This window comes from Tripterygium wilfordii, chromosome 22, assembly GCF_013401445.1.
Source record: "Tripterygium wilfordii isolate XIE 37 chromosome 22, ASM1340144v1, whole genome shotgun sequence".
Lineage (NCBI taxonomy): Eukaryota > Viridiplantae > Streptophyta > Magnoliopsida > Celastrales > Celastraceae > Tripterygium > Tripterygium wilfordii.
In genome coordinates this window covers 4,082,869-4,097,603 of record NC_052253.1, presented here as the reverse complement: position 1 = coordinate 4,097,603, position 14,735 = coordinate 4,082,869, and the positions used below count along the sequence as shown (strand labels likewise).

At 36.1% G+C, this 14,735-nt stretch overlaps 2 protein-coding genes and 1 long non-coding RNA gene across 5 annotated transcripts; all 3 read left to right on the top strand.

Annotated features, from left to right (window-relative positions):
* The first annotated feature begins 969 nt into the window (after positions 1–969).
* Positions 970–5,975, top strand: LOC119992216 (protein RBL-like). Of its 3 annotated transcripts, XR_005466328.1 has the most exons (6): positions 973–1,247; positions 1,348–1,452; positions 2,114–3,204; positions 3,283–3,538; positions 5,172–5,812; positions 5,887–5,975. XR_005466328.1 is itself a non-coding variant. In XM_038838892.1 (5 exons), exons 1-5 carry the CDS (start codon positions 1,229–1,231, stop codon positions 4,944–4,946), a joined length of 1,551 nt encoding a protein of 516 aa, XP_038694820.1. In that variant the 5' UTR covers positions 970–1,228; the 3' UTR covers positions 4,947–5,146. The 3 variants fall into 3 exon arrangements, 2 of the variants coding, with proteins under 2 accessions (XP_038694820.1, XP_038694819.1); XM_038838892.1 differs by lacking the exons at positions 5,172–5,812; positions 5,887–5,975 and adding an exon at positions 4,867–5,146 and having other exon boundaries at positions 970–1,247; XM_038838891.1 differs by lacking the exon at positions 5,887–5,975 and having other exon boundaries at positions 5,172–5,846.
* A 1,784-nt stretch (positions 5,976–7,759) lies between these two features.
* Positions 7,760–11,500, top strand: LOC119992244 (protein RBL-like). Its single transcript, XM_038838935.1, has 4 exons — positions 7,760–8,047; positions 8,352–9,433; positions 9,514–9,757; positions 11,257–11,500. Exons 1-4 carry the CDS (start codon positions 8,005–8,007, stop codon positions 11,364–11,366), a joined length of 1,479 nt encoding a protein of 492 aa, XP_038694863.1. The 5' UTR covers positions 7,760–8,004; the 3' UTR covers positions 11,367–11,500.
* A 1,401-nt stretch (positions 11,501–12,901) lies between these two features.
* LOC119991986 lies at positions 12,902–14,429 on the top strand. The gene is made up of 3 exons (XR_005466301.1): positions 12,902–13,030; positions 13,107–13,158; positions 14,079–14,429. It is a non-coding gene; the product is annotated as an uncharacterized LOC119991986 (long non-coding RNA).
* Positions 14,430–14,735: the final 306 nt, after the last annotated feature.

Here is a 14,735-nt window from a genome sequence, read left to right as displayed (position 1 = left end):
GTCTATAAAGCTATAAAGATCCTGTAGATAAGTGTCAGAGAATATGGCAGTTTTGGTGTCAGAATATTGTTTATATTACTTAGCAATGATATAAAGATTGTATATGGACCCAAAGATAGGCTTTTAGGTTTGGGCCTAACTGTGATAGTTAACATGTGGACCTAGACAATCCAGCTCGTCTTGTCGTTATGTGACCAAGTGGGGCCATACCATTTTTGGCACCTACAACAGCTAAACCAACCAGACCAAAAGGCCCACTAAAAACAACTTAAGCTTGATAGGCCCATATTAGAATAACTAATTTGATCAATACCGTGACCAGCCCATAAGCAAAAGAATTAGGACAATTGTATTCGAAAACGATGACGAGCATATGTTGTTTGATTGGCACCAAACAATATGTGTTAATTGCCTCAGTATTGCTGCCCTGAAATGGCTATTTGGTTGGCACCAACCATATATACTAATGAACAGCATATATATAGTTATCAAAATAGCTTATCAAACGGGCAAAATGTCATAGCCATTATCAAATTTTAATCTTCAACTTGTTTAATTATGTTCTCGTACCATAAATTTAAATTATAGTTTTCTCACGAACTTAGATAACATTATCATTTTTTTCCCATATTTCGCTTGCAAGTTTTCAAAATTGACCGCCAAATTAATCGATTGGTCAAATTAATTTTTTAAAATTCAGTTAATCAAGCTGATCGTTTATATATATATATATATATTACTTATATAATTTGATTCATTAATTATACATATAACTGTGCAATCTCTCAGGAAATGACAGTCCAAGTCTCGGAGGGTTTGAGGGTTGGGAGGTGTTCTAATATGCTTTTGAGTATTTCCTTATTTCGTTTTCCATGCATCAAAATTTAGCAAAAACAAAACATAACAAGTACAGTGTGGGCAAGGAGGGTAAAAATTTCGGACAAGTGTATTTTTTAGTAACTGAGCATCCAAACGGGCCGGGTCTCTATCCCAATCAGTTGCGGTCGAGGAGATCCATATAATTTCCTTCGTCTCCCTCCTTTTCTTACCAGTTGAACTTCCGTGGGGTTTTGTTACAAACAGAGAGCCAGGGTTTGGGTTCGGCGTTGTGATCTTTCTTCTCTTTGTTTTGTTTTCCTTAGTTGTTCTTAGGATTTCCGATTAAGCTCAGTTTCCGAGTCCAAACACACTCTTATATAGAGTTTGTGTTTCTTTGGTTCTGAAGAAAATGAACGTTCCGATAATTGGTGACTCTCAATCTCTCTGCCTAGTTATATATACCTTTTTTGTACGATAATTTTTTGGAATTTTCGCTTATATTGTGGTAATTCGTGTGTTTTATTGTAGATCCCCTGCAAGGGGATTTCCCGGAGGTGATAGATGAATTCCTGGCCCTGGAGAATGGGGTCATGAAATGCGTGGCCTTTAATCGCCGTGGCATGCTACTCGCTGGTAAGAACATCTGATAACCCTTTGATACTCTTTCTGGGTGTTGTTTTCTGTAGCATTGTAGCAATTCATCTGGAAATTTATCTTCTTCATGTTAATAGCTCTTAAATATTTATCTTCAAAAGAGACCTAGAAGGTAAATTGTTGGCATACTTGAATTTTGAAGTTGGTCTTAGTCTGTGGGACAGTTTTCTTATCAGTTACACACATATTTTGGATCAGTAAAAAATCTGTAATTTCTTGTGGCAATATATAACTTTCTGTGTTTGGGGTATGGACCAGTCATTGATTTGTGATTGTGAATCAGCCTATTGTTTTCACTAATATCCTTTCAGCATCTTTTGTGCACGAAATCATGATAAACCAGGAAGGATGTCTTCGTTTTAGTTTTTGGTTTCTTCCGTGGATTAGCTAATGATGTGTATTAACAATGGTGATCTATCTTAAAATCATGATTTTAAGATCATGGTTTTAAAATCGTGGTTTTGAAATCATGCCATCTTAAAATCATGGTTTTCTTGAATATGTTCTGCTATTTTTTACGTGTTTTGGCAGTAAGGAGAGCAAGATTCATTCAATGACCTTTTAATTAGTGTTTTTAAAAATAATCTTAGAAATTTATTTATTCCATGTTCATGTTTTATCCTTCTTTGATTTGTTCCAGCTGGATGTGCTGATGGAAGGTGCATTATCTGGGATTTTGAAACGAGGGTAGTTGCAAAGCAGCTTCAGGATAAAGACTGTGCTGCTGCCATAACAAGTGTATGCTGGTCGAAGTACGGACATCGTATCCTTGTATCAGCTGCTGACAAGTCATTAACACTTTGGGACGTGGCCAGCGGAGAGAAGATTACGCGCATTATCCTACAGCAAACTCCACTACAGGCCCGTCTGGATCCTGGTTCGGCTGCTCCATCTATTTGCCTGGCATGCCCACTCTCATCTGCACCCATGATTGTAGACTTGAACACAGGAAGCACAACTTTGCTTCCAGTTACAGTTCCTGACTTGGAAGATGGTGCCTTGGCTCCATCACGCAATAAACTTGCAGATGGAGTTTCTCCTCCTTTGACACCCACTGCTGCATGCTTCAACAAGTACGGTGATCTGGTTTATGTGGGTAACTCCAAAGGTGAAATACTTATAGTAGATCACAAAATCAATCAAGTTCTTGCGGTGGTCCCGATTTCTGGAGGTGCTGTTATAAAAAATATTGTGTTCAGCAGAAATGGTCAATACCTCCTCACAAATTCAAATGATCGAACAATCAGGATCTATGAAAATCTTCTGCCTCTGAAAGGCGGACTTAGATCTCTTGATGACCTGAAAAAGACCATTGACGAGCCAGATGTCGTTGAGAAGATGAAGGGTGTAGGATCAAAATGCTTAATTCTTTTCAGGGAATTTCAAGATTCTATTACAAAGATGCATTGGAAAGCGCCTTGTTTCAGTGGTGATGGGGAGTGGGTTATTAGTGGCTCTGCTAGCAAAGGAGAGCATAAGATCTACATATGGGATAGACTTGGCCGTCTCGTGAAAATACTTGATGGTCCAAAGGAAGCATTGATTGATTTGGCATGGCATCCTGTTCACCCTGTCATTGTCTCTGTTTCTTTGGGTGGTGTGGTTTATATTTGGTCTAAAGAGTATACTGAGAACTGGAGTGCATTTGCTCCGGATTTCAAAGAGCTTGAAGAAAATGAGGAATATGTAGAACGGGAGGATGAATTTGATCTGAATCCTAGAGATGAAAAGGTGAAAAACTATAGATAGTTTGGAAAACTTTATTTTTCATAATTTTTCTTAAACAAGGAAGAACGTATGGTTTTGCAGGTTAAAGAGTCGGATGTTGATGAAGATGATGAAATTGATATCATGACAATGGACAACGATGATTTCAGTGATTCTGATATGTCACATGAAGAACTCTGCTATTTGCCTGCCAGCCCTTGCCCTGACATTCCAGAGCATCAAGACAAGTTTGTAGGAATTTCTTCGAAGTTGTTGGACAGTAATCATTCTGGATCTCCCTTTTCTGAGGCTGGACAGGATGACCAGGCAATGAACCGTGCAACAAGTCCACTTGAAGGTAACATGGCAAGCCTCTTATAATATTTCTTATCATTGTTCGGAGCAAATTCCAATCTAGTATGGATATATATAGTTGTTAGCTTAATGAGTTTTGTCCGTGTCCTTGTCTCTTATTTCATTCATGTAATTGGGTTGGACCTTCCTAACAATTCCTCCTCAGGAAACTGCCAACCTCAATAGGAACTTACAACTAGTTTCAGTTGCTGAAACAAAATATTCAGTGTAGTGATGAAGTATGGAAAAGTACAACTGTCAAGAAATTTGATCAGAAACCTGTTATAGTTCAAGCACTAAGAGTTCCAATCTCCCCCTTCCCATGCCCCACCTCCACAATGCAAATCATAAGAGGAAGCAAAGAAGGGGGAAAAAAAGCTACTCTAGCCAGTGGAGTGATTCTATAATCATGCAGCACTTTTGATATATGCAGCAGTAGAAATGTTTGGTTGTAGGACTTCTTAAGATGTTCTAAACACAGAGATTTAGGAATTTAGGGTTTATTGGGGTAAAGAGGCAAAGATTGGTGGTGAATTAAATAGAGAAAAGTGGAATTTTTACATTTTTTTGGGGTTTTAAATAGTGAGCATTAAGGATAAAAATGGTGGGAAATTGGAGATTTAGGTTAGTATGTTAAGAACTTAAGATAAGTGGTGAGATGTCCAGGCTTCCGAAAATAAGAAATATAGGGCATGAATGAGCAATTGAGCATAAATCTGATTTGTATGTTGATTGTTATTGACGAAGTAGAGTAAAATAGAGAAGAAAGGTAGATATCTAATGATAATAATTTCAAATGCAGTAAATGTAGGAATGCTGAAACATGCTACTAAGAAAAATTAAAGGGAACTCATTAAAACTGTCCTAGCAATTCCTGAGTTAAAAAATAATAAATTAAGACATATGTGGTATGCCTAGCTGTATAAGACTCTTTAAGTTCCCGAATAAAACTCTAGATGACGTTGATCTTTGCATTTATTCATCTGTTCCCTCTTTGTTAGCTGCGTCAACTTCAATCAAACTATGCGTGAATGAACCAAAACCTCTCATCAGAAGCAGTGCATTCACTTGTGATTGTGACTGTGAAAATGTAGAGTAAGCCATCATCATGGTCACCTTATTGTTTTTACTTTTTAGGATGGATGGTTCTGCTAACAAGGTTGAGGGGAACTACTTTATATACAGTGGATGTCTTAAGAGATTGATGGTGATTTTAGCAACAGACCCTAGAAGATTAATGAGCTCATATCAATTTAACAACAACTTTATCAGATTCTATGGATTTTATTTTGATTCTGTTGCCTTTTGGATTTCTGTTTTGCTTTGGTAAAGATTTTAGAAGTTTGGGAGGATCCTCTTTATGTCTCGAAGAAGGCCTGTGCTTCTTAGGGAATGGTCTTGCCATGAAGTGAGGAACAATAGAGCATGAATGTCCTAGCTTTCAGGTTTTAAGGGAAGTAACTATGATGTTTTTACTGTTTTAGATCACTTGAACCATTGTAATCTATCTTTGTTTGGGAAAATAAATTGTTTCCATTCTATGGATAACGAAGTGACTACATTTACCTAGACTTAGAATACTTTGTCATACTTTCCTGGTCCCTGGTTCGACTAAGTTATTGACAATTTTTTTGCAGAGGACACGGGAGCAACACGGTTGAAGAGAAAAAGGAAACCCTCAGAGAAGGGGCTGGAATTGCAGGGCACCTTCAGGAAACCTTCGAAACCTGGGAAAACAACGTCAAGATCATCAAAAGCAAAGAACAAAATTGCAGCTAGCCAGGATTTGGGAAATGGTGAATATGAAGACGATGACTCTGATTGATAACGCCCTTAGAGCCGGTCTAGCATGTTATCAAACTCCAAAAACAAAATTGCAATTACCTGGATAACAATAAATAATGGTGTACAAGTAGATAATGTTTCTGTTTCATAACATTATAATGTACTTAGATGGGCAGCTTATGCATGTCCACATCATTTGTTAAACATCTTGGTACTTGTTTAGAGGGATTCTCTTCGGATGTTGATAAGTACCACATCGGAAGATGTGGGCATGAGAATGCAATTTATAAGTGACCAAGTGGTCTTCACATTGTACCAAGGGTTTTCTAAAGGGGATTGGACCCAAGGTATTTGGCTTGGGGGCCTGTTGGGCCTCTGGGAACAGCCCAGCCCATGCATGGGTGGGGGTTGGGCCCTTGATATAATGTGTTGGAAGGCTGGTTCTTATCAGATGCTTAGTACTTAAGTCCCCCTTGATATAATGTGTTAGAAGGTTGGTTCTTATCATGCTTGGTACTTAAGTTTTATATTATATAAGCCAACTGTATGACTATAATGTGTTAGAAGGTTGGTTCTTATCATGCTTGGTACTTAAGTTTTATATTATATAAGCCAACTGTATGACTAAGTCACAGCTTTTCACCATGTTAAGTTTTTTTTTTTTTTTTTTTTTTTCATAATTAAGTGTATTGTGATTAAACCCATTTTTTTTTTCCTAATCACGTCCCTAAATTGAGATATGGAAAATTGGTTAGAAAAAAAGGAAGGCAGTAGGTGAGTTGAAAATTGGACTGGCTGGTCGGACTGGTGATCAGCTATCTATCCAGTTCGGTCTGTGGCATATAGATGAATTTGAGGAATCAAAATTATCTGAGAGAACCTGTCAAACTAACCAGTTCAAACGATTAAATTGATAAATCGATGGGTTCAAATCGATCAGTCTAGTCTATACTCTATATGTACATGAGTCATTACAATTTTATAAAATTTTAAGTTTTTAACTGTTAAACTCGATAATTGATCTTAGCTCGGTATACTGGAATTCTGAGTTGATACAATTTGACAGCTAATCCTTAAGTTGCTAAATCTTTGAAAATGTTAGTATTTAGTAGGTACACTTTTTTCTTGACATAATTCTATGAAATTACGTGCTTCTATTTTTTAAATATTGGCAAGGAATAGATTAATCTCATGCTATTTTAACCCCTATATAGTATATAGCATTGGTGATAAAATCATTGTTAAAAAAACGTTACGATATAATACAAAATTAATATAGTATTAATGTAACGGTGTTTATTTTATGTATATATCGAGTAAATATTTACCAAATTATTCACAAAAAAACTCACGAAGCGTATGATGTACACAAAATAATCTCGTGCGTTGCATGTGACGGGGTTTAATTTCTATATATATTAAGTTAGTACTTACCAAAGTGTTCATCAAACAATCGTTATCTCTGTCAGAAATTCCTAAATCTCAAAAAACCCTAAAGTTTTGACGAAAAACCCTAAATCTCAAAATCCATATCAATTATAAGAATCGCAAATTTTTAGATTTCAATCATCAATCTCTACTATGCAAAAGGCGACTTCTTAAAGGGTTCAAGCAACATTGATGCCAATGAAGTTGACTATGCGAGGTAAATATCTCTTTTTCTAAGATCGATCGGATCTTGATTGACGTTGAATTCTATAAAATTGTTTATTGTTATCTTTTTGTGGTTACAAATGATGATTTTTATTTGTGATTTAAAGATTATAATTTGCATTTTCACATAAAAAAATTGAAAATTGAGTGTAAATAAAAAATTGTAATTAATAATTATGTTTAAATGGAATAAAAACTTGAAAGAGTAAGAAACCTAAAAATTCAAAATTCAAACTTTCTTGTTTGTGAATTAGTGATGGGGATATGTTCGGAAATCTAAATATCTAAAAGTAAGTTATGTGATTCAAGATTCTAATTGATAAGAATATATTTCAGCAATCATAATATTAAAATAAATCTGGTCCATCAATCATGTTTTCTTTTTGAAAATCGAAAACGACGTCATTCAAATTTATTATTTGATATCAGTATGAACTCAATTATAAATTTGTCTTTTGTTAAATCTTTTGGTCATCATCAAATCGTGCAATTTCTTTTGAAATCACAACATACACCTATCAAGTTGAACGAATCCATTTTTATTATGATTCAGTGGTTTAATTCTTATTTTGCTTGACGTTCATCCATTTTTTCTGTATTTTTACTTTGAGATATTTTGTTAATGGTATATAATTTTATTCAAGTATATAGTACAAAAAGGAACGACAAGTGAAAATTTTATGAATGGGTATTTTCGTAACTCAACTTGATACAAACCGGGTTCTCAGGGAAATCTGGTCCAGGGTTTGGGTTTATGTTGCCTTGTTGGGCATGGAGTGTGCTACTGTGCTATGTTATTCTTCGTTCTTTAGGGTTTCTAATTAAGCTCAGACGCTGAATCTGAGTACTACTCGTATGAGTTTGCTGTATAAACTTGGCTGAACATGGAAGCTCCAATACTCGATGAAATGATTTTCTTTTTGTCAAATTTGTGTTCTTGTTTTGTGGTAATATTTGTACTTCATCGAAAATCCACTGCAAGCAGGTATTCCAGAGGGGGTAGAGGACGTCCTGGAGCTGGAGAATGGGGTCATGAAATGTGTCGCCTTCAATCGCCGGGGAACTCTCCTTGCCGGTAAGAAAATCTTATAGATTTTTTGGATTTTCTAATTTTTTAGTTTGTACCTTTGTTTTCAATGTCTTTTGCAACTTCTATTGGAATTTCTGTGCTTCAATATTATATCTAAATATTTGAAATTTGGTGATTTAAACTGGGAAGAGTAAGCCCACAACATGGTGGATTTGGAGTCGATTAGTACAGTGGAGATTAAAGATTGTATTTATTTATACTGTTTAAGGAAACCATGACTTGTTTTATCTGCTTTGAGTTTATGTTATTTTGAAGTAATTGAGTGTTATGTTCAATATTTGTTTGGCAGCGGGATGTGCTGATGGAAGGTGCATTATCTGGAATTTTGGGAAATTGGTAATTGCAAAGGAGCTTCATGATGAACAGTGTGCTTCTATGATAACAAGCATCTCTTGGTCCAAATATGGATATCAAATTCTTGTGTCAGCTATTGACAAGTCCTTAACAATTTGGGATGTCTCGAGTGGGGAGAAGATTAATCGTATTATTCTTCCCGAAACCCCGATGCAAGCTCATCTGCATCCTCGTTCTTCTGCTCCATCCATTTGCTTGGTATGCCCTGTCTCAATGTCATCTGCACCTGCAATTGTAGATTTAAACACTGGAAGCCGAACTTTTCTTCCAGTTACAGTTCTGGACAAGGGCAAACAAGTTTTGACTTCAGCACACAAAAAAATTACTGGTGTTTCGGCAATTGCTGCATGCTTCAATAAGTATGGAGACCTGGTTTATGTGGGTAACTCCAATGGTGAAATACTTATAATAGATTACAAAAGCAATCAAGTACAAGCCATGGTCCCTGTGTCTGGAGGTGTTATTATCAGAAACATTGTGTTCAGTAGAAATGGTCAATACCTACTCACGAATTCATATGATCGAACAATCAGGATCTATGAAAATCTTCTGCCTTTGAAAGACGAACTTGGAACTGTTGAGGAACTGAAGAAGACCATTGATGTGCCTCATGGCATTGAGAAGATGAAACTTGTAGGATCCAAATGCTTAAGACTTTTAAAGGAATTTCAAGAGCCTGCTAAACAATTACATTTTAAAGCGGCTTGTTTCAGCAATGATGGGGAGCTTGTGATTAGTGGCTCTGCTAGTAAAGAAGATCATGATATCTACATATGGAACCAGCTAGGAGATATCGTGAGAATCCTTGATGGTCCAAAGGAAGGGCTGATTGATTGGGCATGGCATCCGGTTTGCTCTGTTATTGTCTCTGTTTCGTGGGGTGGTGTGGTGTATGTCTGGTCTCCAGAGTATGCTGAGAAATGGAGTGCATTTGCTCCGGATTTTGAAGGGCTAGAGGAAAATGTGGAATATGTAGAACGCAAAGATGAATTTGATCTGAATCCTAGGGATGAAGAGGTGAAAAACTATAGATAGTTTTGAAAACTTTGTTTTGCTCCATGATGTTTTTGAGAAGAAAAAAAAAGTGTGGTTTGTAGGTCAAAGAATCTGATGTCACTGCTGAAGATGATGAAGTTGATATTCTGACAATGGAGAAGGACGATTTCAGTGATTCGGATATGTCACAGGAAGAACTCTGTTATTTGCCCATCACTCCTTCCCCGGACAAGTGTGCAGGAACGTCTTCAAAGTTGATAGACAATAATCATTCTGGATCTCCTTGTTCAGTGGAGGCTGGACAGAACAACCACGGAATGAACCATGCATCAAGTCCACTTGCAGGTAGCATGCCAACTTGCCAAGCCTCTTTTGTGTTTCTTTGTATTTTGAAGATTAAGTTAGTTTAATGAGCTTTGTCCATTTTCTCTGTCTCATTTCACTTGTATAATCAGATCCAAACTCTCTAGGATGTTTTCCTTAAGAAGCTACCAAACTTGGCCAGGCGCTTACAACTAGAAATCAGTGGCAGAAATTCAATCTAGCAAAGAATAAGTAATGAAAAGTACAACACTCAAGAAGGTTGTAATTAGAACAATTATTATAACTGAGGCACAAAGAGATAAACCAAATTCAGTGGAATGTTTCTACAATCATGCAATCCTTTTGATATGGGACGACAGTAGCAATCTTTGTTATAGGTTTTTTTTCAAGGTGTTCTAGAGGCAAAAGGGAAATAGGAATTTAGGGCTTCGATCAGAGTAAAGGTTAGGCGAATATTGGTGGTGAAATAACTAAGAGGAAATTATAATTTTGGGACGTTTTCTTTGGCTGTGAATAATGACTGCTTTCAGTAAAAATGTGGGGACCTTGGAGTTTTAGGCCTTTACAATTAAGATTAGCCTTCAATAGAGCATTGTCTTGTCTCTCTCTCTCAAGGCATCGACACTTCCCTTCCTCTATTATTTCTAGTTTTCTGCCATAATAACTTTCCACCTTTTCTTCCTTCTCACCCTCACTCTCTGTAGCCTCCAAGTTCTCTTTATTCTCCAATGTGCGTTTGTTTAATAATGCCACCACATGACATGCGTTGAGAATATATGTCATGTGACTATTAATGGAGATCTTTACATTGTTGTGAAGCTTAATAAATTGATATCATGATGATAAGTTTAACGTGGTTACCAAACTTTTTTTGTTGTTTATGTTATTTAACTTTTATGATTTTCCTCTCATTCTCTCTGTTTTTTTAATTACTTTCCATCTCTTTCTCTGTATCTCTCTTTCTTCTCTCTGTTTGCACTCCACACAATTTCATATCCCCTCTCTCTCTCTCTCCCCCCTCTTCTCTCAATCCTTTTGTGTTAGTACATTTGTAACCATAATTATTTTCTTCTCTCCTTTATTTTCTCCTCCTATCTAGAGCCCAATTTCTTCTCTTCTTTATTATCTATTTTGTGTTTGATTTTCGCTCTGCTACTACATCAGTTGGTTCAATACAATATGAGGTCTTTGGAGCATTTCAAGCATAAGATTTCACTGACCTGCGAATGAAATTTGGTTGATTTTGTGCTTGAGATTTTTTAACGTTGTTTCTGATAAATGATACACTGTATCGTCTATTTGAATGTGAGGAAACAATCCTTGCAATTCATCTGAACATATGCCAGCATGAACAATGTCATTAGTTGCAGTGCTCTTGGAATGGGGATGGAAATTGTTATCTTAAAGTCTTACAAACATATGGATATGTTGTCTTCTTTTAGGTTTTCAGTCTTTTGCTTAGATTTGTTATATTTGGCAATATTTTGATGTCTCAAACTGGTTTTCGATTCTTGATACAGTCGTTGATGCTTTTCTTGAAGAGGGCGCGGTAGCAGCTCCGCTGAAGAGAAAAAGGAGTCCCTCAGAGAAGGGGTGGGAGATGCGTAGTTCACATTCAAAAACCCCTTGAAACCTGTGAAAACTTTTTCGTAGAACATTCAAAACTAAATAAAAGTTGCAAAAACACTGGATAATAATGCTGTCAGGATGATGATTGACAACATTGAAATGTTCATTGTTTCTCGATGTATTTGTGGATGCGTGGAATTTATTTTGTCAATGTACTAGTAGTCTATTTCTTATGAAACTACATTAGTGAAAAATTTCTTTCCTTGGGGGAGGGTGAGGTGATCAAGTACTGGAGTTTACATTGATCTTCTTACCTATGTTGGTCGGTATTAAAGGAAGATCCATGCATGTATTTAATTGGTTTTGGTTTTAGCTGAGTGTTTTTTTTTTATTTTTATAGAAAGGGATATGGACCTAACATGCATTCTTGATGGGTTGGTGAGGGACATTTCTTAAGCAGGTGACATGCAATAGTGTGAGAGCTGAATCATCTCGGGGGTCATAAAAATACAGGAGATCAAGTGTGCGGAATTGGTCATGCTCCCGGTGATACTAACTTCACTATGCATCTCTCGTAAGATTAGTCTATCCGCCACTCCCACCACATCGATGTGCTTGTTTGGTGGGGTAGTCCCGCAAGTGGGCAAATTATAAGCTTCAATTTGAAGCTTGTTCTGTTGTATCACTCAGCGATCCAACAATTTAGTTTGTTTTTCTTTAATTTAGTTTTATTTAATTATAATTAACTTGAAATTTATTTTATACAAAAAAAATAGTTTGAATAATAAATATAGAATAATTTTCACAACGTTTGAGTTACCAATTATCATCATTTCAGGATTTCTTGTTCTCTTAGGGTGCTTTCATTCCAATCGTTGAAGTTCGTCTCTTCGAATAAAGTTTTTCAGGCGTAAATGCATTGAAAATTTGAATTTAGTGGCCAGTCATCGTTGATCAGGGCTTAGGTCCAAAAAAAGTGAGTTCATTAGCGAACCTATGGATTTGTGGTGGGAGGCGATGACCGTGGTGATTCTTTTATGGTGGCGGCAGTGATGATGGGGTTTAGGGTTTAGAAGTTTCGCCAAACAATTTCAGAGGTTATGAAACAGCTTATTTTTTAAGAACTTTTCAATTAAAATTGAAAATCACAACAACTCCTCCTCTACATAGAGTCATGGACTCCACGGACTAGACACATGACGCATCAATAGACTATTTCCTGCAGCTACTTGCGGTTATTGATGGGCCACTTCATGTTCACCTGATTATGTATCAGGCCTATATCTTGGCCATGGCCTGCCAAGACTCAAGTAAGCCCAGGATCTGACCAATTATGGCCTGATTCTCAGACTTCACAATTTACATGCCAAAATTAACGTTATGAACTTACGACCCAATATACGTTCTAATCTATGGAATAGGTACCCTTCTTAGGCCCAATTTCAATTGGGTATGCCCCTATGACACTGTTCGGCGGGTTTATAGAATTGTCGTCACTGCCTCACGAGTGATCAACATAAACATCAATCTATCTATCTATCTATACATATATAATTACGGAGTCTTGAGGCGGAAATAGAGACTCCTCAGCCATTATTTATTGCTGTTGTTTGACATAGATGATGGATCATTCTTTTTAACCATGAGTTAATTCTGTTTCAGGCATTATGACCCTTCATTTCATACTATGCATTTGGTTTTGAGGCATTGCAGCACTTAGATCAGGTGCTTGACATTTTTTTGGTCTCTCTTATGAAGTTGATTTGTAACTCATTGGAAATCTATCAAACTCCATTTGCAGTCTGTTGGATCTCTGATTGCAATTGTTCGTATGGTGGTATGCAGATCATCCTGTATGTTTTCAGTTTATTTGTCGAATATTGCATCTCTTATTAAGTTGATTTGCTATCATTGGGGTACTTGACTGAAAATTTTGCAATTTCCATTTAGAGAGTTTGCACTAAAACAATATATCACATGTAGCAAATCTTCATATATATATATAGTTTCATATGTATTACAAAGCGTATTTACAACCCGGTAGTGCTAATTTGTGAATTCTTTTAGTTCTCCATTTATCGTTTTTTTATCGATGTTATGAATTTATTACCACTGATTTTCTCACTGTCTCAGACTTTTCAAATTTCTGTTTTGAATGTTTAAATGTTTATCTCCTCCTTTCTTGATACCATTGGTTTTGGGTTCTCATCATCACAAGCATAAATATATGGAGATCCCGAAGGTTAATTTTATCTGCATTTTTTTTTTGCCCTTTTTCTGTCTATCAGCTTTTCTATTTATATTAGCATATTTGTCAATTTTCATGAAACTATTATTCTTTAGACAAAGATGGGTTTTGATGTTTGACCTTTGATGAATTTTTTTTGTTTAATGTATCGTGAGTCTAGGATTCATGCTTCGTTCTTGGGTATCAACATTTCATTTGTTGTAATTTCTGTATCAGATTTATTTGCTAGCTAACACTTTTCCCCATTCATTTTTAAAATTTTGCACTATTGGGTACCTCCATTTTTTTGGTATTCTTGATTTGGTGTGACATATACTTTTTGGCATTGTTACCTTAAATTACTTTTCAGTGTACTGTTAAATGATAGTAGGCATGTCTTTTGGTGTATATTTGTTGTGATATGCACATAGCTAAGGAATAAAGGCAGTTTAACATTCAATCAATATTTGTTGTGAGATGTACTGTGTTAGCAGTTGTGGGGTGCAAGTTGTTAAAGGAATTAAAACGTCTTTGAGCGTTGTCCAGGTTGTGTGGCCTCCATTACTGGAAGCTCTTATCAATATTTGATTTCCGTTGGGTGGTCATCATATTCTATAAAGTATGGAATGAAATCCGGCTACAATAGGCATTGTGCTTTATATGCAGGTAGGGCATCACTTTTAAAATTGTAAGCTAATGAACATGAAGTCAAGTGGGTGACTTGCATCAATAAAATACTCCTCTATTTGGCTATTTGTTTCAACGTGTTAATGCTTCCTCATTGGGAAAGAAACTATACCCCAAATCATCATGTTTCATCGAATTAACTAATAATACAAGTCAAGAGGTTAACATGATTTATTAAGACTGAAGGTAATTATTAACCTCTGATTGCCTGAATACCTTTTTTTATTGGATTGAACCTGGGTTGAAATCTCCCCATTTGACTGCCACACCTATTTTTAAACCTTTACACAAAAGATCACAAATTATTGATACTAACCAACATGGTTTATATTAAGCTTTCAAGTTCATGAATTTTCTATGCCTAGCAGTCTCTGACAATTTTTAAAATTTCTTTATGGAACACTCTTAATATCTGTGTTTTTCAACTTGATGTCCTCTACAGGTGATATGGCTGGAAGTGAGTGCAAGCATTAAGTTTCAGAGGTTACTATTCCCTGTCATGGCCATCAGGGAAAT